This window comes from Mustela putorius, unplaced genomic scaffold (genome assembly GCF_011764305.1).
Source record: "Mustela putorius furo isolate JIRA1106 unplaced genomic scaffold, ASM1176430v1.1 tig00000580_pilon_pilon_pilon, whole genome shotgun sequence".
Lineage (NCBI taxonomy): Eukaryota > Metazoa > Chordata > Mammalia > Carnivora > Mustelidae > Mustela > Mustela putorius.
The window spans coordinates 12,893,072-12,914,235 of NW_025421423.1; the positions used below are offsets into that span (position 1 = coordinate 12,893,072).

The 21,164-nt window shown below is 47.4% G+C and overlaps 1 protein-coding gene across 7 annotated transcripts in view; it reads right to left on the reverse strand.

The window, feature by feature from the left end:
- EPB41L4B (erythrocyte membrane protein band 4.1 like 4B) overlaps window positions 1-21,164 on the reverse strand; it is a 123,972-nt gene that overhangs the window by 43,874 nt on the left and 58,934 nt on the right. For 6 of the 7 annotated variants that reach the window (XM_045081672.1, XM_013053696.2, XM_045081671.1 and 3 more), the window contains exons 12-15: window positions 19,983-20,092; window positions 17,852-17,882; window positions 14,336-14,369; window positions 10,730-10,794 (exon numbers count right to left, since the gene is read on the reverse strand). In XM_045081672.1, the coding sequence (XP_044937607.1) occupies window positions 10,730-10,794; window positions 14,336-14,369; window positions 17,852-17,882; window positions 19,983-20,092 (240 nt within the window). Of the gene's footprint in view, window positions 1-7,169; window positions 8,857-10,729; window positions 10,795-14,335; window positions 14,370-17,851; window positions 17,883-19,982; window positions 20,093-21,164 lie in introns of those variants that run through there. The other variant, XM_045081676.1, reaches the window with a different exon arrangement.

Below are 21,164 nucleotides of genomic sequence, written 5' to 3' on the forward strand. Positions count from 1 at the left end.
AAAAAAAAAAAAAATCATTGCCACAAACACGCAGCTACGAGCTGTGCAGGATAACGTCTAAGGAGCCCGTCTTTGCACCATGAAAGAGCCATGGCCGGCTTGGGCATGAGCTGAGTGTTATTTTTTCCACTTGGCAGACAGCATCCAACTCATCAGAATGAATGAAATTAAACTATTATTCATTCCAGAATGAAGTTCACGCTAGATGAAGAAAATGCACGCTCTGTTAAGGGCAGGTTTTTAGACGTTCTAATTGCACAAGACAGCAGCGGGAGCGGGAGCGGAACACTGGGTATGTGTTCCTGAGGTGATACAGAGGAGGATTCATCTATTTCGGTTTTTGTGTTTTAAAATCTCCCCAAGTGATCCCTTCTCCGTTCCACAATTCTTGTAGGTTTTCAGAAGCTTCTCCTGTAAACATCCTTGGTTAGTCTCTGAAGCTATACACTGGACCTAATATTAAGGGCCCGTTTAATTGCCTTGTATATAGATACAGCCTCCATTATTCAGCTGCGGGATGAAGCTGGCTTAGCCGTTAGCATAGCAACAGCTCTTGCTTTTCAGGTTTCTGCTGCAGAAAGTGGCTGTTGAAGCCATTCACAATTCAGGAGGGGATGATTAGGTAGGTTCTGTGGTCTTCTTACAACACGAGCCTACAGGGATGTTCCTCTAATTATTCTCACCCTGCTTAGCGGACTGCCCGCACTACAGCAGTTGGGGTGTTTTAAATTCTGCAGCCTTTCCAGCAATAAAACCGCTGGCAAGTCTTGGGATACAGTGGGATTTTAGACCTGCTCAATTAGGACTTTAATTGTGACTGCAAGTAATCCCTTGCTTCCGCAGCCAATGCATCAGGGAAATTCACAAAGTCTGAGTGAGTATTTAAGAAGTTGGAGTGGAGGGGCGCCCGGGTGGCTCAGTGGGTTAAAGCCTCTGCCTTTGGCTCAGGTCATGATCCCAGGGTCCTGGGATAGAGCCCCGCATCAGGCTCTCTGCTCAGCAGGGAGCCTGTTTCTTCCCCTCCCCTCTCTGCCTGCCTGTCTGCCTACTTGTGAACTCTGTCTGTCAAATAAATAAAAATAAAAATATTAAAAAAAAAAAAAGAAGTTGGAGTGGAAAGTTCTCCACAAACTCCTCAACAAGAACGGAAAGATGGGTGTTAGAAATCAAGTCCTTTACCCTGGCTATTTTCATGCTGTCCGGATTCTTTCTTCTGATCTCCAGGGCACTGTATCATGCTGATTGTTATCTGAGTTTCTGGAAATCTGCTTTCAAAAAATGTCTGGTAAATATCAACTCTTTCCATCCTTCCCTTGCTCTGCTATTAAAAAGGCTATGATGACACGATTAATTTTACTTCATTAGTCTGGTCTTTAATAAAGAGCATGGCGTAAGAGCAGAGCTTCCAGATGGTTCAGGGGAAACATTTAACAAATGGCATTCAACAAGATGAAAAGGTAGGCAACCTTGCTTCTAGAGAAATACAATTAAAATGGACATACTGATTTTTACTCATCAACGGTTTAAAAGAACTAGTTAAGGCTATGCGCTTGCTCCCTGTGGAATGGGAGGCCTGTCAAATCGCTGGTGAGCCGGGAGGCCTGGGGGAGATACATGTAATCAAGTAGAATATCTTTAGAGTGAAACTTCCTTAGGCAATGTCCAAATTAAATATGCACGTACCTCTTTAGCCAGCGCCCCTGTTCCCAGGGAGCTTCTCTACAGATGGATTTACTCAGGTGCATAAACGGAACGTACAATGACAGCAGAAAAACTGTAATTTTAGAGATTTGGGGCAGCCTAAAGGACCGTCATGTATGACTGGTTAAATACGCATACTTGTTTATACGTGGAATAGCTCCTGGATTGGCACAACGAAACACTAACAATGTTTGCCTCTGGGGAGAACTGCGGACCTAGGGAATAAGGTGGAGAGGAAAAATAACTTTTAGGAATTTTCTTCTGAAAAAAAAATTTTTTTTTAAAGATTTATTTATTTGTCAGAGAGAGAGCGAGCGAGAGCGAGCACAGGCAGACAGAGTGGAAGGCAGAGTCAGAGGGAGAAGCAGGCTCCCTGCGGAGCAAGGAGCCCGACGTGGGACTCGATCCCAGGACGCCGGGATCATGACCTGAGCCGAAGGCAGCTGCTCAACCAACTGAGCCACCCAGGCGTCCCTCTTCTGAATTTGTAACCACCATATTACCTACTAAAATAAGTGAAAAAGCACAGCAGCTCCCTTTATTACTGACTTTCTACTTAGCCTCCTAATTGTTAAACGTCTCCTCTGCTTTGTGGAAGATGAAGTCCTAAGCTAGACAAGTTGGGAAGAGAGCGGATGCTGTTTCAATTCTCCCAACTTCTCGATCTCCACTGTACCCGCAGAATGAATTCTCAGTGGTCTCACCAGTTCCTTCTTTCGCCAGTTTTGCCGTCAGCAGATGGGAAAGGACTGTCCACATGCCGCCTGGATAGTTACTTCCTAGTATTCTCAGACAGAAATATCATCTTTCTTTCTTTTTATTCTGTCTCAAAAGATCCCCACGGTGTTTCTGCTCTTGGCTTGTTCGAGTTTCAGAGATGTGTCTTATGTATTGTGCTAACCCTCCTCTAACTGATCTTCCTCCTGGAGCCAAGCACCTCTTTCCATTGCTAAACTTAGACCATACCTCCCAAGCCAGCAGCCTTTAACACAGATCATTCCTTGGGGGAGACTGAATTTCTTTGACCCGTCTCTCACCACATGGACTGCTAAGGCCTTAAATCTCAAAACCACCAAAAACTGCTGCCAGCCACCACCAAACATGGTGCAAAACACCTTCCATGGATAATATCCCAATTCTGTTTGGGGACACCAAAAAGGAGGCACAGAGAAGAAACCCGACAAAGGTCCCATGGCTGGGAAGTGGCAAAGCTGGGATTCAGAGCGTGGAGGACACCAGAGCATTCACACATCACCTCGCGGGAAAACTGCAGGGCTCCTGCCCCCAACGAAATCACCACTCCACACCGGGCCTGCAGTCTGTCTCTCATCAGTGGGCAGCATCCTGCCATTTTGCTTCTGCTTCTTCCCCATGATGGGTTCGAATCTCAGCATGGGTCCCTACGCTGGTGTGTCCAGGCCACCTTCTTCACCAGTGGATCTAGTTCTCTAGACCCTTGCTTCCAGTGGGAGAGCAGAACAATGACAGATTCAGTTTGACAGACTTGGGAGAAGGAACTCAGGGCGAAATTAAAGCCATATAAAGAAACCCTAGAATTTTCACGTTCTTCTACCTCACTGTGAACCTAAGCAAGTGCAAAACTATGCTGAGTAGCCATCTCTAGCTCCTTCTTATGATGTATCTGTTTACTTTTTGATAGCATGGCTACTTAAAAAAAAAAAGGAACTGGCATCTAAATGAGTTCAAATTGAACCATAAGATGAAAGCAAACCAGATAGGAAGCTGTGCTCTTCTAAGGGGAGGTCCTACACTTGTCCATCACGGACTCACATGGAGACTTCAGATGAAGTTTCCTTAGGTCTCACCATCCACCACTTAAATAGAGCCTAGCACTTTCTATTTTTAGTAAGCTGTCCAAGCAATTCTTTGGCTCCCTAATTCTGGGGAAGTTGGCCAATTTGCAGAATTATTTAAGATTTCTTTTGCAGAGGCTCAGCTGAATGTCAATTTCACATTAGTTTCACCTTTTAGATACTCCTGGGGCCTCTTAAAAATGTGCTACTTTTCATGTGCAAAGGGACGCTTAATAGCAGTTTGTGTTTCCCTCTCTTTGCCCCATTATGCCTTGCCTGGCATTTGCTGGTTGCCTCCTGGAGGGAAACAGCAGAGGCAAATCATCCTTAAGCCTATTTAAGGTATTTACCTGGTCCTTTTGGAAGATTCAGTCTAGTCAGGGAATTGACTTAGAGCTGAGTTTGGGAAATATTGATCCAAAGGATCAATATGGCTGCTCAGGGAGTTTTTTGATGAGCTCAGATCTTAAAGGACTAGTTAAAAGCTGGAAAGTCAAGGGCAACAAAAAGGATCTATTATTAGTTGTGTTCAGACCAGGACCCAGGAGGCTAGAGTCACTGATCTGGAAGGATGGTGCCATATTAACAGGCAAGGAGAAAAAAAAAAGCAGTACTCCCATACTGTCCTTATTCCTTCATCTCTGCTGTTAAGGAGAACCCTTTCCAGTGGAAATGGTAGACCAAGAAATGAAACAGGCAAGTGGGTTTTGAAGGCCAAGATAATCACCGGGCACGATTTCAAGTCTTTCAGTCCACATGAATTACATCAATCTGACCATCCTGTCAGCTCACTGTTCAATATTCTGAGTGAGTCACGGAAAAATAAAAGAGATGATCCAAGACTGGTAAATACCCGAATTTCAAAAATGCAAAAAGTTAATTCCGTTAATTATGGAGTCTCAAGCTTGACGGTGCAGGCAGTTAATAACTCCAGAAGAAATGACTGGTTCAGGAGCTCTGGGGACAGACGCAGTGGATTGCCTCCAGCAGAGTGGTTCACTAAGAAGAAAATAATGTTCAATCTCTGCTCCTTTGGAAAGGGGTTATTGAGCAAATGCAGGTTCTAGATTGCAGGAGGAGTCATGGTAAGGTGTTAGGGGTTAAGAGACCCCTGGGAAGGGAACAGGGTCACTAGACCACTGGTGTGTAGAGACATGGATGTTGATGGTGGGGAGTGGCTTTCTAGTTAGTAACCAGATCTCAGGGTAGTGAACTCCTCAACATAATCTAGTACTAGTCTCATGGATACAGAGAAATCAACAGGGTCCCAGATGGTGAGATGGTCATTGGTGAGAAGCGTCAAACCCAGGGGCCGAGAACATGGGCTGGGAGTCAGACCTGCACGTGTGACAATGGGCAAGCTTCTCGCTCAACCCGAAGCCCGAGCTTCCAAATGAGAGCAAAGAGGACACTGTGCATCACACAGAGTGGCCCGGAAGATCAAGTGAAGTGACCGGCACAGTGCTGGGCGCATACATCTAGCTGACAGTCCCTGCATGTTCCTGAGGATCCCTGTCAACCTACCAGGGTTTCCAGTGCATCTCCAGCATCATCTGCCCCGTAGCAACCACACGTGTCATGATGCCAGTGCTTCGGAAGAGAACACCGCAGACACACTGGGTCATATTCCAATGACGAAGCTGAAGCCAGAGCACAGCTGATGGTCAGCATCCTACCCAAATGCGACGCCCTGGGCTAGGTACAGCTGTTCAGATACCTTTGGACCAGCTCAGAGATGACATGCTGACTGTTATCTAGCTAGACAGTTTTTTTTTCTTTTAAGATTTTATTTATTCGTTGGACACAGAGAGAGAGCACAAGCAGGGGGAGCTGCAGAGGGAGACGGAGAAGCAGATTCCCCACTGTGCAGGGAGCCTGATGCAGGGCTCGATCTCAGGACCCTGAGAGCATGACCCAAGCCAAAGGCTGATGCTTAACCAACTGAGACACCCAAGCGCCCCTGGTTAGACATTTCTGTTAGAATGAATGTGGAATAATTCATTTGCTGAACAGACATTCATTGAGCACCTGCCATCTATCAGGCACCGGGGAACAGGCAAACATGGGACAAAAGCTCACACTTAAAGAATGTACAGTCTCCAGGATGATGAACAAAAGAGGCATTTTTAATGTAAAGTAGTGAATGCAACAATGATATAGCAGGGCTGAGGGGCAGGCATAGAGCAGAACACAGAAACTAATCCACTCTGCAGAGGTGGGGTGGTAGGAGTCCTGGGGAGAAGACGTGTCTGAGCAGAGGCATCTAAGGGGTGAGCAGGAGTTGGGCAAGGGAGATGGGAGTGAGAGTGTTCTCAGCAGAAGGGACAGTATTTGCAAAGCACAGATGGGAGCAACAGCATGCCAGGGACGACCAGAAGCTTGGTGGTGTAGAAATTTAAACAGGAGGGTAAGAAATGGGGCAAAATGAGCTAGAGCAATAGAATGGAAGCAGATAGCAAAGGAATTCCATACAGAAGGCCTCGAGCCTCACCCTACGGTGCTGGAGAACTCTGGCAGAGGCCCATCATTGGAATGACTGTGAGGACAAGAAGCTTGGCAGGATCCTGGAGTCAAGGAGACCAGGAAGAGCAGCTCTGATGCACAGAGAAGATGCTGCTGCAAAGTCAGAGTGGGACATATCAGAAGCTGAGCTGCCCTGGGGACTGCCTGGATATGGGTGGCAAAGGGGCAAGAAAAGAGCCATGGATGGAGGACGTATACGTTCTTCTTGCAGGTAGAGGAGAATCAGTTAGTATCTTCTTCTTTCTCCAGTAAAAGATGATGAATTTGACTCTGACATGAGTTTGACGTGTATACGGGTTGAAATGTCAGTGTTAAAAAACTCATAGATAGGAGTAATCTGGGTTAGCAATAATGACTCCGGAGTCCACAGCCATACAATGGTGCCAGCAGGAGACGCAGGATCGACTGCGATGGCGAGAAAGGCAGTGGGCAGAGGAAGGACCCCTGGAAAACACCAACACTTAACAGGAAGACAGAACAATGAGGCCGTTACAAAGACCGAGGAAAAAGCCAAAGAGCTAGAAAACCAGAGAGCGCAGCAACCAAGGGCGTAGAGTCTCAAGAAGCCACGAGTGACTGATCACTACTGCCAAATGTAGTAGGGAAAGGCCCGCTAAGCTGAGGGATGAAAAGTGTACATGCCATTTAGCTAGGAGGTCATCAGTAAGCATCCCGGTTCAACTTCTTGGTTGTAGACAACTGAATCCACTCAAGTTGTTTTAAGCAGAAAGGCATTTATTAGAGGGTCTCCGTGTATACACAATTTCCGGGGGGCCATAGACACACGTTTGGGTGTCTTTCCACCAGGAGTAGCAGCGGCAGCCAGGACAAACACGCACCGTCATCACAGGACGGTAATAGGGGAAACCCACTCCGCCACCACTTTGCTCAGCTCAGCGCCTGTGACCGGCGTCTAGAACCTTCACCACAGATGCACCACATGAAGAAATGCTTCAACCACTGTGCCTACCAGAGCCACCCCTTCCGAGAGCAGCTTCACTCTGAGATGAACTCGCTCCACGTCACCTAACTGAACGCTCACATTCAAGCTTCCAAAAGCTCCCTGTCCCGTCATCTACAACGTCCGCAAAGGATACTTCCGTGCAACATAAAATGAAGATGGAGTCCAAAAAAGCAAGAATAATCTTTATTCCTTGGAAACACATTTGTAAAAATGTATCAGTAAGATTAAAGGATTCGGAACACATTTATTTGTAGGCAGCACAAACACTGAGGATCAAAACATCTGCTAAGACAGAACAGACCTGTGAACAGGTATCTTTGGGAGAGTTTGTAGGTGACTGGCTGTACTGTGCAGGGCACGTAGCTGAGTCCCTCCCTCTGTACACATTTTTTGTGGTAACCGAGAATAGACCCAGATTTTAGCAATAAGGTATCTCAGAGATGTCAATACATTTTTTAAAAAGGCTTAAAACGGGCCAAATTACAATTACACATAAGGAAATGTCGTTTAAGAATTGTTTTCACAAATATGCTGGTGGGAAAGATCTCAGGTCTATTCAGAGAAAAAAAAAATGTTTGACTTTGTGGCTTAAAAAGAGGGGCAATAAATATTTTGGTACAAGTTCTTCCCGCAAAGAAAACACATTGATCAGCTGGATCTACAAAGTGACAGCGCAACATCCCCATCCTTTGAGAGGACGTTTTGGCACAACGCCATTAGAATCCTATACACTCAAATTTGAGCCATAAATAGATCTTGGATTGCGTGTTGCTTTTTAAAAGACTGAAGTCCAGGGTAAAAACTGAGCCTCAAGTTCTATAAATTCTGACAGTGTGTATTCATAATTATGTCTTCTGAAATCACACAAGCTAGCAGCACCAATCAATAATTTAAAAAATTATTCTCGTACTAGAGCAGCAAGTTCTATCAAAACGGACGCTACGCAATTTGTGATTCGTAAAACTGCTAGGATTCAAAGTGGCGAACCTGCTTTAAATAGGAAATTCAGAGCCTCCCCATATGCACGTCCCACCTAACCCAGTAACACGCTTCATTCAGCTTCTGAAAGGGTAAAGCCTCTGTTAGAGAAGGGAATTCTGCAGTTTTCCTCTGAGAAATTCCATTGGAATGTCAGATCCTCAGACCGAAAATACTAACTTTGCATAGATCACAGAATTGTAGAGGAGCTTGGTGATCATTGAGTCCAACCCACTCTTTCCGGAGGGGGCAAAAGAGGCCAACAGAAGAGCAGGGCTTGTCTGCCCTCTCACAGTGGCCGGGGCTGGGCCCCAGCGGCCTCCTGGTCACCTCAGGACTGTGCGGTGCTCTCCACAGAGCTATCTTCCCATATTCTTCTGGTGTTATTCGGTCCCGTTCATTAAATAACAAAGAAATATCAAGTACAGAGCAATACGATACACACAGACCTTTAATCCAATTTTAAAATCAGAATATTAAAGTGATTCCTGAGCCTTTAACTACCTTCATTTTATTGAGAATGCAGTCAACAGTTGGGACTAGTTGTTAGGACAGTTAGGACTAGTGATTGTGGCTGTTTGCAAATATTTACACGGACGCCGGGAATATCTCTCAGAACATTTCCACAAGGACACTTGTGCAAACACATCTATGTGATGCCAAGACACTTTTCATGGGGTGTAAGGACACTATGATGGTGAAGGGAGGGGAGATGCTTCAGTCTCTCAAAGTGCAGTCATGAGTTTATCTCGATACACCATACTTTGCATTCCTCCTAAGTTCTTCTGGTTCTGGTCGTGGACATAATCGAAATGGCTGCCACCTCCACTGGCCGATGTTTCCCAGTGCGGCGGCCTGTCATCCTGAAAGCATGGCCTGTTTTGTTGGCAGGGTGAATGACTTGCGGGAGGGATGGAAGAAAATGCAGAAATGTGAGTGAAATAACACACGCATGAGGGAGGTGGGCAGGAGAAACCATGAGCCGTGTTAATGGGGATGGCTTACGAATGGACACGAATGGATTTTCTAAGGTATTTTTAAAATTCAGAAAACACAGGATGTTACCTATCAACATCCAAGTCAAGAGAAGTCCGTTCCACGGCCATACCATCATTTCTCAAAAGGCACCCTGGTGAGCAAGTCAGTCTGGGGAAAGTTAGGTGACAAGGTGTCCTTGACCAGGCACCTCTCAGGGCTGTGAGCACATTGCTAAGGGGAGCTGTGGGCCCAGGAACTCTTTTCCTGGGGTAAGTATGTCAGGCTTCTCGAACTCCAGAGAGCCTGATAAGACACGGAGTGCTGGGCACTACCCCCAGACACTGATCCAGCAGGGCCGGGGTGGGGCAAAGAGTGAGCATCAGCAAGCTCGCAGGAGAGGCCAGTACCGCCTGGAGAGGACCTGGTCATGGCCTCCCACAGAATCCCCACTGCCAACTGCTGGGCAAGGTCATGCCTCAGAAGGAAACGAATGTGGTAAAATAGGTACTAAAAAGTCTAAAATTCTCTAAAAATAAGGTTAATAAAAATAGCATTTCTAGAAATCTCTTCTGTTTTCTTATGTCTGGGAAAAGAAACTGTCTTTAGCAATACAGAAACATTGAGAGTTATTACTCCACCGGGCTGACTAGCTTTAAAAAGTTACCCGAGTATCGAGTGTTGTCGATAAAATTGCACTGTGGTCCTCCTCCAAGGTCTCCCAAAGTGGCAAGAACCATCAAGAACTAATTGCTCTCCTTTGCCATGCTCCACATGGATTTATTTTCATCCCTCCATTCTCTTCATACCTTCTCAAGCAGTGAGGCTAGCAACCTCACCCAGCAGTAACTTTATGCAAACTGAATTCACCAACGGAAAGAGCTTCACACATAAACACCAATTAAGACTGATCTAAAATTCAAATCTGAAAAGGAACGTTTGCCTTTACAAAGCTGGCATCAAAACACTCTCCAGCCTAATGAAAAACCCAGCAAGGCAGGTGCCAGTTTCCTTGGAAAGGATTGTGATGTAGGTTAGGGCAGAGGTAAGCAAACAGCCCGCAGGCTAGATCCCACTGGCCGCCTGTTTTTGTAAATAAGTTTTATCGGAATGCAGCCATGCCCATTCACTTTTGGGTTGTCTCTGGCTGCTTTCGAGCTACAAGGCAGAGGTGAGTGGTTGTGACAGAGACAACAAAACTGAAAATACGGGTTATCTGGCTCAGAACTAAGTTTGCGGACCCTTGGGTTTAGAAAAAAGATCTGTCACGAAACAAAAACAAAAACAAAACAAAAACACTCAAACAACCCCTCCACCTACTCCACCCCTGAAAAATATTCTCTTCAAAAAACCCTCAACAAAAATCCCCAAGCTTGACTCATATTTTTAGTAATGGAATTCTTGGGACAGCAAAATGTTACTTAGAAATTTTAAATAACATTTCTAACACAAAACCAAACCAAAAATATCTGAGGTTAGAATGCCTTAAAAAAAAAAACAACAAAAAAAACCACAAACAAACAAACAAAAAAAAGAAAAACAAAAAACCACCAAAAAAACAAAACCCGATTCGTTTTTATTTCAAAAAGCGTAACTGGTAAATCCACACTCATTACTGGCTTCCTTTGCTTGGCAAATTATTAATCTCTGTCTTGACACAGCAACTCTTAACAGCTGTTTCTGATGCAGACTTTCGATTCATAAGTAGGGAGGATGCGAGTTTTTTGAGACAAAGGGAGAACTTTCGAGAAAGCACAGCTCTGTGAGCACTTACCTTACATTTGGAGAGTGAGGGTGCCACCGAGGCTGGCTGGGGTGGATAGTGGGATGGTACTGAGGCTAGAAATGAAATACCAAACTCGATTATTCGATGACCTTTTGATTTCAATGGCCTTCATTTACTTTCTCTTTTACTGGCATCCAGCTGAGGGGGCCCAGGGCTGTGAATGGAAAGGCTCAGGAAACCCTGGCTAGGAGGTGGCTTCCCAGGATGATCACATTTCCCCCGAAACAAAGGATGGGGGGCTGGGGAAGGCATCTGCCCGGAAAGGGTCCCTTAGAGCGTCCAGGACAGGCACTATCCATGTCCCTCAAGGGAACAGATGGAAGACACCCAAGATGTGGGGAGAATGGTAAGTGCAGAGACAATTTCTCTCATTGCCGAGAATGACAACAACCATGCGTAACAGTGACATCTGCAAACGCAAGAGAACTGGACGGGGACACCAAGGCAACAGGACTACGGCCGGTCACTTTCTGCCTTGTGTAAGCAGCAAGAATAACTTTTTATTTATTTATTTTTAAAAGACTTTTATCTATTTACCTGACAGAGAGAGATCACAAGAAGGCAGAGAGGCAGGCAGAGAGAGAGAGAGAGAGGGAAGCAGGCTCCCCGGCGAGCAGAGAGCCCGATGCAGGGCTCGATCCCAGGACCCCGGGACCATGACCCGAGCCAAAGGCAGAGGCTTAACCCACCAAGCCACCCAGGTGCCCAAGAATAACTTTTTAAAATACAATCCAAAACCCAGTACCAACCCTCACCCCTCACCCGGTCGCCACAGCAAACTCCAAACCACCCAAAGCACTTATTATCCTGAAAAAATGGAAGGGAGGGAGGGAAGGAATTCGTCCACTCTAAGATGGGAAAATAGATCCAGACTGGTGACTCACAAAGGGACAGAGGTGAAGACAAGGCGGCCTGGCTGGGCAGCGGGGCGGTCTGTCCACCTCCGGCCTGTAGAAGGCGGCGGCCCCACGCACGGCCGGAAGCCACGGGGACTTTTCAAGGCTAGACTTTCCGTGGGCCACATTAGACCCTCCTGACTTTTAAGTTACTGTTGTCTTGCCACTATTATTCTTCAAATTATTTCTTCCCTTCTTCTCCTTCCCGTGCTGTTTTGGTTAGTAAGCACAAACCTGTTCTGTACTGTGGAAAGTTCTCAGTAATTCTGTTCATTTTGTTTTCAGAAACCAAACCACTTATTATCCCTGCCTAATTCTGCCTTCTAGTGGCCTTTCTCCTTCAAAGGCACTGGTCAATGAGTGAAGGGGGCAGACAGCCCCCCAAAAAAGACATGCTAGAGGATAAAGGACGTGGGGAAAAGATCTCAGGAGCCGAATCTGAAAGCAGCCCTCTCTCGGGAAACAGAGACTTAAGGAGTTCAGATGGTCTGCCCAAAGCTGGAAGGCTTTGAGTGTTTTGATCACACAGCCAGGCTCCAAAGGAGGTTCCACCAGTTGGATCTTCAACAGAAGGGATAATCTCGAAAAGAAACGGACCTCGCATTCTAGTGCTTGTCTTCAAACACAGTCAAATCAGACTCATCAGAGCCAGGTGGGTACTTCAGCCATAAAGACGTGGAAGGATATTCCAAAACCTTCCTTTGTCTCCTTTGGTAATTTATTCACACTCTAAAGCTGTCAAGGAGCATTTTTTAATGTTAACCCAGATGGCTCCCACCAGGGCAGTTCTGTCCCCCTGGGGACAATTGGAAATATATATGTGCACTTCTGCTTGTCACGATGATGACAGGATTACCTTCAGCTAACCGGGAGAAAGAGGGAAGCTAAACACCCTGTAAGTCTCAGGACAGTCCCACAATGAAGAACGGTCCCTCCTGAAACGCCAACAGTGTCTTTATCAAAACCACAGCAATCCAATCTTCATGGCAGCTGGCTGAGCTCACAGGAAGAGGGCCGCTGCAAGCCCACTGTCCTGAAAACCCTTCTCAGCACTCAGACGCTGACCCACCAGCCTGCTTCTCAGGACGTTCTCTTCCTGGTCATTTCACTCCCAAATCGTGACAGAGCAATACAGAACCTCTGAGACTGGCAAGGGGGTAGAAGACCAGGGGTTGCCACAGATGTTATGAGAACGTCTAGGTAACAGTTTTTGTGCCTGGAATTCAATGAACAACTGTTTCCAAGTTTACTCTGGGCAGGCAAGGCTTTGCTTTGTTTTCATTTTTTTTTGGTGCCTTCAAGCCGGGACCACCCATCCACAGCTCTTCCCTTCCCCCACAGCCAGCCCCTTGCACCTGAAAATCCCTCCGGACCAAAAAGCCAACCTGTGACTGAGAAGATTCAAGGGCCTAAAGAAGGCAATGAGATCGGGAAGTCTGGCTGTTCCCCTACCAGGTTCAAACCACTTTCTACATGCTATTCCCCAAAGTCAGAAGTCATGTCCAAGTTCTGCAGGTCGGGAAGACGATTTCACAGAAGATCACAGCAGAAGATGATATCACAAAATTCTTCTGAAATGTACTTTGAAGACCTTGTCCAGATCACATACATTGGGATCCCACCCCCTTTTAAGGAATTAATATCTACAGTAACAAAAGATCAAGAAAGATGCTAACTAGATAATGTTCCCAGGTGAGCCCCTGATGGGAGTAGCTTCTCACTCAGGACGTTCAAAACCAGACTGGTGTCAGAAGAGTAAGTGCCCTTGGACAGAAACCACCCAACACAAGAAAAATGGCCCCAAACGAGGAGGTCATAGGACACAGATGCTGCCCCTAGCACGAACCTAGTGAGGGAGGAGTGGGGAGGAAGCAAATGTAGAAGAGCAGGTTGGAGCCAGGTTTAGAAAGCCATGTATAGCCAGCAAGAGCCACCCCCAGGCATGGGTGGGTGGGCAGGCAGGGGTGTGGGGGCCCTGCTTGGCTACCCGGTAGAAGAGCAGAACCACTAGCCAGGGAAACCTCTCTGTACTCCTTCTGCAGGCTCAACAGGCCTGCCACACTGTTCTACAAAGAAGGTTCTAGAAACCAATGCTCAATACTGTTCAAAAAACAGGTAGGGAGGGAAGTGCGAGGCAGTTTTTTTTTTAATGGGGGAGGGGTTGTTCAATAGTCAAATGATTTACGGAAACAATAGCTTAAAAAAAAGTCTTTTTTTGCAGAATTTCTCTGTACCTTTGACACCCAAATGGGCCCTGTAAGATCCAAGAAGGGGAATGAAGGACATACCATCTCCCAAACATGTGACTAAGACATCCTTTCCCGGATGCACATCTCAAGAGACTCATGTTCCTGAGGCCGAGAACACACTGACAAAACACGGCCTCGCTTGAGTGCCCCTAAGAGGTTGTATCTGACCACCCAGAAACTTGAACATATGTCCCTGCTGTTCGCTAGCTGAAAATGTTAAGAAAAAAGAGGGCCAGCTGAAATGACCAAGAGGGACCAGGGTTCATGGAAGAAAGGTCTCTTCTTACTGTTTTCTCGAAAAACAAAACCAACCCCCCTCCCACCCGCCAACCAAAAAAATGTTTTCTTATTGTTTCTTCAAAATTTGGCTATAAGCATAATGACTGCTTGAATGCAGAAGATTTTGAAACTTCAAGTATTAATGAAAATCTTCAAAAGCGGTGTCTTACCTGATAATTATGGACTTCGGGATTTGTTTTAGAGCTAAAGAAAAGAAGGGAAAACTGTAATGTAACAGGTTGTAAAGCGGCATTATCTGTGATTTATTTAACGGTCATTCACAAATCTAACACTGTTAGGAACTTTCCTGAACACCATTCCTTCTTCGGTTTATAATAGCTGTTTAAATGAGGCAACCAAACAGCAATTTCTTCTTGTCACTTTTTTTTTTTTTTTAATGATTTCATTTATTCATCCGACAGAGAGAGATCACAAGTAGGTGGAGAGGCAGGCAGAGAGAGAGAGAGAGAGGAGAAAGCAGGCTCCCTGCTGAGCAGAGAGCCCGATGTGGGGCTCGATCCCAGGACCCTGAGATCATGACCTGAGCCGAAGGCAGAGGCTCAACCCACTGGGCCACCCAGGCGCCCCCTTTTTGTCACTTTTGAGCTCACAGAAACACAAAGGCAATATTCCAGAATGCTGCTCGTGATGTCCTGTTTCGGTGACATCACCAAATTTTAGCTCCCAGCCCAGGTCTGCACTGGCATTGCTGGTTGGCCATCCGAAGCGTTTTCCAACCGCAGGAAGAGCTCCGCCGCCCATAAGCTCCGACCACAGTGGGTCCCACTATCAACGGGGCTGTGATAGGGCCACCGCTCTGGAACACTCGTTCCATAAAAGGCTCTGCACTGGGACCTTCCCATCTGTTACTATTTAACCCACACGACAAGGCTATGAGGTCAACAACCGGTACCACCTCTTCTTACAGATAAAGGGAAGGTTGCCTAACAGAGGAGTGAGGAAACCTGCTCAGGGCCAGCCAGCTAGTCCGTGGCAGGGCCAGGGCTGGAAGGGACAGCTGCTCCAGCCCAAAGCCCATGTGCTTTCCACAAAGCCAAGTGGGCTCCCTGAGGGTCTGAGAAAAGGTTCTGGGCTCCTGATGCATGAGTCTAGTTTGATGGACTCTGACATATAACTATTTTGGTTAAAAAAAACCCCAAAACCAAAAAAACACGTATATCTGTATCTCTCTCTGTATGTCATATACTGGCGGAGAAGGCTGGCTTCACATAAAACACAGCCAACATGTTTTGTCCGCAAGGTTGGCTGCTGCCAGGAAAACCACGAGTGGCACCATCGCTGGGCCACAGTGCCAGGGTGGTGTACCTGAAATCAAGTGTTTATTGCTTCTCCAACAATGAGAGAAACAGTTCATTGTTATGAGTCTAGCTTGGGGTCTAAATGGCTCTGTGTTCCAGTTTTGCGAGAGGACGGGTGCATAGAGCCAGGCTACGGGCCAGGTTCACCTCCAGCCAGATCTCACCAGGAAGGGTAAGTGTTCGGCAAGGTGCTATTTTTCTGGTATCACCTCTGCAGCCCGGAGCACAATTTCATCCCTGGCTCCCACAGCAATCTTACTCACCCCGGGATCCCACAGGCTCTGAGGAGCAATTGAACAGCTGCAAACAGTGGTCATTAGCTCATTTGTTCCTAAAGGGTATATTTACTGTGTGTGTGTGTGTGTGTTTTCTTTTCTAGTGGACATTTTTTTTTAGTTTGTTTTGGTTCCCAATATATACATAATTTCCACTAGATGCTAAAAGGAAAAACATAATTTTATTAGGGAAAAACAAAACAATCACTTCCCTAGGAAGCAAAGAAAAGACATGTCATAACTTGGAAGCCCTTGAGAATTCAAAGACACGCTGACAGGTGCAGAAAGGTATAGCGACTCTGGGCAGGCTGTCTGCCTCGGGGATTCTAGTGACGGGGGTGCTGGCGGGCCTGTAAGGAAGCCATGAAGAGACCCTGCAACCTCCTCCTTCCCTCAGGGGGGTGGGCAGGGTGTGATGCCCAGCGGTTCAACAGGAACCTGGAGATCCTTCTCTAGGTGCTGAGACATGAACCCAGACCCAAGAGTCAGCTGCTTGTCCCCCACCTGCGGGCAGAGCTTCAAATCAGAGACAGAAGGCCAAGTTCCCAGCTGTGTGATACGGGGCTGGTCGTGTTCTCTAGCACCCTGGGGCCCTGCCAGATGTCTTGGGGCTGCTTGGTGGGGAGGGGGCAGATGAACAGGCAGACACCGGCCCCCTCCTCCCTGCCTGGCTTCACCCAGAGCAGCTCTACTTTTGTTTGCACTTGACGCTGGGCTCCCAGGTCAGCATTCTTTCAGGGGGCGGACAGCAGAGGCTAAGAAAGTGCAGACCAACACTGATCTAGCTCAACCTCCTTGTTTTCCATGGAAAAAAAAAAAAAAAAAGGTGGCCCAGGAGGAAGGCCGAAGGTCCCAGAGCTGGATGAAAGCAAGGCTGCGGGACGAGGCGGGAGACCTCCTGGTCCCATGGCCTGCATCCTCATCACCCACCAGGGCCTGGGTTCCCACTTCCCTCCCCAACCAGGCCATGCCAGGCCCAGCCCCCTCTCCGGAACACCTGCCATAGTCAAGCTGTGCTCATCTCCAAAATCTCCCCAGCAGCCTGAGCCCTGTGCCTGGCAACACCCAGGAGCTAATGAAACTGGGCTCCCAGTGGCTGGAGCTTGGACACCAGGCCCAAACAATTACAGCCTGTGACTCTCAGTCAGAGCCCACATGTGCAAACAGCTGTTTCTGAGATCGAACAAGAGGTCCATGCAAGGTGGGATGGGGCTTCTCACCTGGGCCACACACCAGAATCACCTAGGAGCTTAAAAAACCAGATGCCTCGGTCCCCCTCTCCCTGATGGATGCCATTAGCCTGGGGAGTGGCCGGGCAGAGGGGAGCTTTCAAGGCTCACCGGGAGATCCCATGTACAGCAAGGATCAAGAGCCTCCATGCTGGGGAAGGGGTCGGCAAATCCCACCCCAAGGGCCAAGCCTGGCCCACCTGCATTTATGAGGAAAGTTTTATTGGAACACAGCTGTGCTCTTTCATTTACACGCCATCTACGGCGGCTTGTGTGTGCCAGCGACAGAGCTGAGCCATCGTGAAAGAGACAGCATGGCCTCCAAGGTCCGCGGTGTTTACTCTCTGGCTCTTTACAGGAAAAGCTGCTCACACCTGGGCTGGGGTTTCCGCCTTGTATTCTTCGGTCCCCATGACATTCGATAAAGGTGTTTAGTAAAGGGCTTCTGTGTTGTACGTCTGTAAAGCCTGTGCGTCACTGAGCAGATCCCACCTGCGCTCTCGTGAAGCTTTTGCTTAAGGGCGCGGCCTTTCTTCCCGTCCCTGCGTGCAGTGCCCTCCGCACAGGTGCGCTGCACACCTTCCTCTCACCTTTATCGCCCACCGCTGTCATAAGCCAAGCCCAGAGCTATGCAAACAAAGCAGCTGTGTTTAAAAAATCAAAACAAAACAAAACCCTGTCTTGGAACATTCTATTGTGTACTTACTGAAAACCAGGAGGATGGTATAGCCGGGCAGAAAAAAATAGGGGAAAGATCATCAGGTGACTCACTCTGGGGTTTAACCGTGCTAAGGAAAACGTCAACATTGCAAATAAAGACAATGATTAGAAGAGCCGGACCCCAGAGTCTGGGGGGAACTTACCAGAACTGAGCTGCTATCACCGGGTTGGTTGCTTTAAAGGAAAAACAAAAAGGTGTGTCATCTCAGAGAGCGGGGTCACCGTTTACCAAGCAAGGACAAGGACCAGGGGGGACAGTTCTGGGATTTCAGAGGGGTCCTGATCCCAGGAGGCAAAATCTTCACCTTGGCGACTTCTCCTTTCTGGAGGAAAAGTCTCCTTTCCCCTGGGCCAAGCCCTCCAATTCACCCAGGGCTTGCTGAGCACGTTCCCAGGGCCCGGTGCTCTCAGATGCAGAGATCAGAGACGGTTCTCACTGTCAAGGAGCTCACAGTCTTGACACAGAGACAGAGGTGCACAGAGTCAAAGACAGCAAAAGGGGATGAGGAAGGTTGGACTACGAGCCTGACTGCACTGGGAAGCTCAGGACAGACTGGCTGGAGCAGGCATGCGCATCTGCGGAAGGGACCGCGGACAGAGTTAGCGCCTTTATCTGGACTCCACTTGCTTTTGAAAGGATGCAGCGTGGAAAATCATTGAAAGCTTCACAGAGATGCCAGAACTCCGGCTGGAGAGAACACCAGTAAAACAAGAGGGAAAAGAGGGCAGAGACTGGGAAGGAAAGTAGAGGAGAATCAGAGAACCTGTGGTCTGGAAGAGCCCCAAAGCCACCCACGGGGTCAAAGGTCAAGTCAAAGGCAACTTCCTCCCTCTGCAGTGGCTATGCCAGGGGTTTTTCCCTTTCTGTCTGCACATGCCTCCAGGGCCTGGGAGCTCAGCACAGTCTTGAGATGGCTCTATCTTTGGATAACACCATAAGGAAGTTCATTCTTTTTTTGGAGTAGTTTTGGACAACGTTGACCCAGTGGACTGAAGCAGGCATAAGCCTTGACAGGGAGGCAACACACCCCTTCTCCTCTCTTCAATGCATCACTTGTCACTCCCAATTCCTGCAGTCAGTCACCTTCAACCATTGTCACCCTTCTCCGGGGACACCCCCCTATCCTCTCACTCTCTGGTCCTTCTTGAAGGTGAGGTCCCATTTCCTGGGCTCTGGACATTCTGTCTTTACTAAAGCAGCCAAGAATGACTTTAGAGAGCTTCTGGCTACCATGGTATTGCACCATTGGTTCAAAAAGGCAGGAAACAGTGGGGAACACAAGGTTAGATTCCAGAACAGGGGTTAAGTATAGATGCGGGTCCCACAAAGGCTCGCTAAGTCCTGAGTTATATGAGAAAAACCTACGGAATGGCCACTAGGAGTAAGTGATATATATATGCAGGAGAGGGCCTGGGGGGTTGGAGTACAGAGGCCATGCCATGGAAGAGCCCACAATTCAATGCTAAACTAAGTGTCCTGAAGGGAGGAATAATTAAGCACAGAAGGAGAGCTAGGAGGTGGGATGTGGAGGCCCGATTTAAACAAGCTGCTTGCTCACTCACTGACTGGTCCCGTATCAGTCTCCCATCCAAGTACTAACCAGGCCCGACCCGACCCTGCTTAGCTTCCGAGATCAGACGAGATTGGGCGCGTTCAGGGTGCTATGGCCGTAGACTGGTCCCGTATCGGGCATCCGTCCTGAGACAGTCGTGAGGCCACAGTAGTAATGGACAGCTAAGGCTCAGGGAGTTCTGGCGAGAGGGGGAGGGGCAGGCTAAATTCAAGGGCAGGATGTGTTCGGATGCACTATGAGACCTGAGTCGGAGATTTAAAGTTCTGGATCTGCTCTTACATGTGGACAGAATTCTGGTTAGCGTGAGACTAACGTCCCCATTTGAAATTGTGAGATGGAGGAGAGAAGGGACTGTTTTCCCTCCAAGACCGAGGATCATCTTTCATGGGCAAGAAACGTGGTAACCTATGATATTCCTAAGGTCCCGGGCTCAGCAGAAGCAAAGAGGTACAAGGAAAGAAGTAAGAAAAAGAGGGACAAGAAAATGAACACATCTAATGGGAAAAACTAAAGACAGTGGACAGGAAAAGTGACCTGATGCCCCTCCAGAGAATCCTTCCCATTGGGATTTTGTCAAAAGCTTCAGAATGACAGAGCAGAACGGCAGATAGTTCCTTTAAGAATGGCTTTACCAAGCTCTTTGGGGCTTAACCCACTCAACTTTAAGGTAAAATTCCAGGCAGAATGAACAACACCCCACCTTTGAACGTTGAATGTCTCCGGGATGGATAGCGTTTACTAGGCTTCCGCTCGAAGGTGCTGGTTCTTCGTAACCTGGAGCCATGTGTGGCTTGATACTCTGTCCGCCCGCTGGAAGGTAAATATTTCATTGCATATATCAGAATATCAGTACATTATGCATATTTGGAAGCACACTTCTATTTTCAAGAGCTCCAATGTAAATTTCAACTTATCGTGAACTCCTTTGGTGAAGACACGTACTAAATTTAGCCTTGCATTTGGAAATAAAATCTCTGCCAAACGCAGGCTGTATTATAGGGGCAGATATTTCCACCGAAAGACAAAAGCCTGCAATTTAGGTACCAGCCCCTTGACTCCATAGACAGAGCAGGTCCAAGTACTCGGAACATCCGACTGAGAGAGAACAATGATCCACAAATAACCTTTCACAACACATTACGCAGACATTTACCTCCTCTAAAACGCCGTAATCAATGACCACTTAAGTCAACCTTGGCCCTCCTTACTCTGCCAAGGGAAACAGGACTTCTTTCACCAAGGCCTTCTGGGTTTCAAGCACCGTGTGGCCTCGCTGCTGTTTCCAGGACGTGCGCTGTTTCTATCTGAGCGGCTGTATCCCAGTCACGCTCGGCTGAGGATTTCTCACACAGAAGGGGTCACTTGTCTCCTACTCAGAGTGCCTCCAAGGGCCATCCTTGTCTCCGACCTTCCCTTCCTTTCTCAGTTCTCTTCAAGGAGCAGAAGGAGCCTGGTCTGGCCAAATCCTGGGGGAGTTTCCTCCCAGGATGGAAAAACCCACCTTGGCAGCCAGCCCAACAGCCACTTCCTTGCACAGTACATAAATCTGAGATGAGCACATTTTTTGGCATATTCAAGAGTTCAAGGACATGCCTTGTGTGGGTAGAGGTTATGAAACCAGGTGAAGTTTTAGAGTGTATAACAGTGGTTCTCAGATCTGTAAACGAGCCTTGGAAACCAACCTTGGGGAGGTCATTTAAAATGCACATTCCCAGGCCTTACTCATGAACGCGTATGTGCGCACACCCCATCAATTCTGATTACAAGGGTCTCGGATGAGTTCATAAATCCTCATTTTTAATAAGTCCCCAAGGAATGTTTATGTTATTTGAAAGACACGGTCTTACATTCATAAGTAAAAATACGGGGAAAATGAAATTCT